At 69.6% G+C, this 1,489-nt stretch overlaps 1 protein-coding gene across 1 annotated transcript in view; it reads right to left on the reverse strand.

Moving 5' to 3' along the window:
- Positions 1-195: 195 nt before the first annotated feature.
- MNEG_8650 (putative MMS19 nucleotide excision repair protein) overlaps positions 196-1,489 on the reverse strand; it is a gene marked incomplete at both ends in the record, with an annotated part of 7,486 nt that continues 6,192 nt past the window's right edge. The window contains 2 exons of the mRNA XM_014042877.1: positions 196-334; positions 561-885. Coding sequence (XP_013898331.1) covers positions 196-334; positions 561-885 — 464 coding nt within the window. The remainder of the gene's footprint in view (positions 335-560; positions 886-1,489) is intronic.

Here is a 1,489-nt window from a genome sequence, read left to right on the forward strand (position 1 = left end):
CTCGGCGGCGCGGGCGCGCTCGGCGGCGCGCGCCGCGGCGCGCGCCTCCTGGGTCGCGCGCCACTCTAGGGGAGACGAAGGGGGGCGCGCGGGCAGGCGGGCGGCGGGATGAGACGTTGGGGCCGCATGCGACGACGCGCGACGAAGCGTTTGCCTGGGCCGCCGCAGGCGGCGCCCAAAAAGGGCAACACCCAGCTAAGAAAGGGTCGCACCTTCACGCTCGCGCTCTGTGTCGGCGCGCCGCTCCTTGACCTGTTCAGGAAACAGAACCTCCAGCAGCCGCTGCAGGCGGAGGCACACGCCAAACGGCGTCCCAACGGGCGCGATGCGCTGCCTGCGAGGCAGCGTTTTTGGGGGAGGTGCAGCGGGGTGGTCAAGGTGCCGCCGCGCCGGGACGCGCCCGGACTGCGCCAGCCGGTGACTGCGCGGGCGGGCGGTCGCGACGCGGGCGCGGGCGTGGACGGCGGCCGCGCAGTCTGCGACGGCGTCGCAGGGAGCAGCGGCGCGGCATACAGGGGCTGCGAGCGCGGGCCGCAGGCGCAGGGGCGCACGCCGCACACCTGCACTCTGGGCACTTTGTGGAGTGGGGCGCCTGCGTCTCCGCCCACTTCTCCATGCACAGGCGGCACGACACGTGGCCGCAGGGCCCACCGACAGGCTCGAACAGAAGCTCGGAGCATATCACACACTCATAGTCAGCCTCCATGCCATCGAGATCCAAGCCCCGCTGACGCTTGGCACCGTGCGCGCCGTCGTCGGAGTCCTCGCCGCCGTCGCTGCTCGCGCGACGGCGCTTCGGCGGCGCGCGGTCAGAATACACACCTCCGTCGTCCATGGGCATGGCGGCGGCCGCAGCGAGGGGCTCCGAGGGCGCCAAGGCCTCAGCTGCGAGAGGCGCATCGGGCACGCCTGCGGCGCGCGGGCTGCCAGCGGCCGTTCCTGCGCCCACTACATCACCATGCGCATCCATTAGGTCGTTTCGACCCACGGCGTAGCCTGTGGGCGCTGCCACGCGGCCAAACTGGCCTTCGTTGCGACTTGGGCACGCACAACAAGCCTTGAACGCGCGTCTATGGGACAAATAAACCGGTATGACCTTTGAATCCTCACCACTTGTATGAAAGTTGAGCAACGGACCATTCCGCTTCAAGAACAGTTGGTATCGTGCTTCGGCTGCAGTGACCACCAAATTATTTACACGATTATGAGACGCTCCAAACGCGCCGTGCGCGCACAGCTGCCAGCCGCACGCCCCTCCGATCGTCGTCAAGTGCCGCGGTAATCGCGCGCAGCACGGCTCGCCTGTGCCAGTGCAGCAGCCGGTATGGCAGCTGCATCGCCGCCACCAGGCACTGCAGCGCGGTCTCGCGCACCGACGCCCCCGCAGCTGCGACCGCCAAGCTCGGGCGCCCAGTCCGCCGGGCGAGCGACGCAAGCAGCGGGATTAACCCGTCCACTTGCGACTCCATCAGCGGGAGCAGTCCAGGGT

The sequence above is a fragment of the Monoraphidium neglectum genome (assembly GCF_000611645.1).
Source record: "Monoraphidium neglectum strain SAG 48.87 unplaced genomic scaffold scaffold01665, whole genome shotgun sequence".
Lineage (NCBI taxonomy): Eukaryota > Viridiplantae > Chlorophyta > Chlorophyceae > Sphaeropleales > Selenastraceae > Monoraphidium > Monoraphidium neglectum.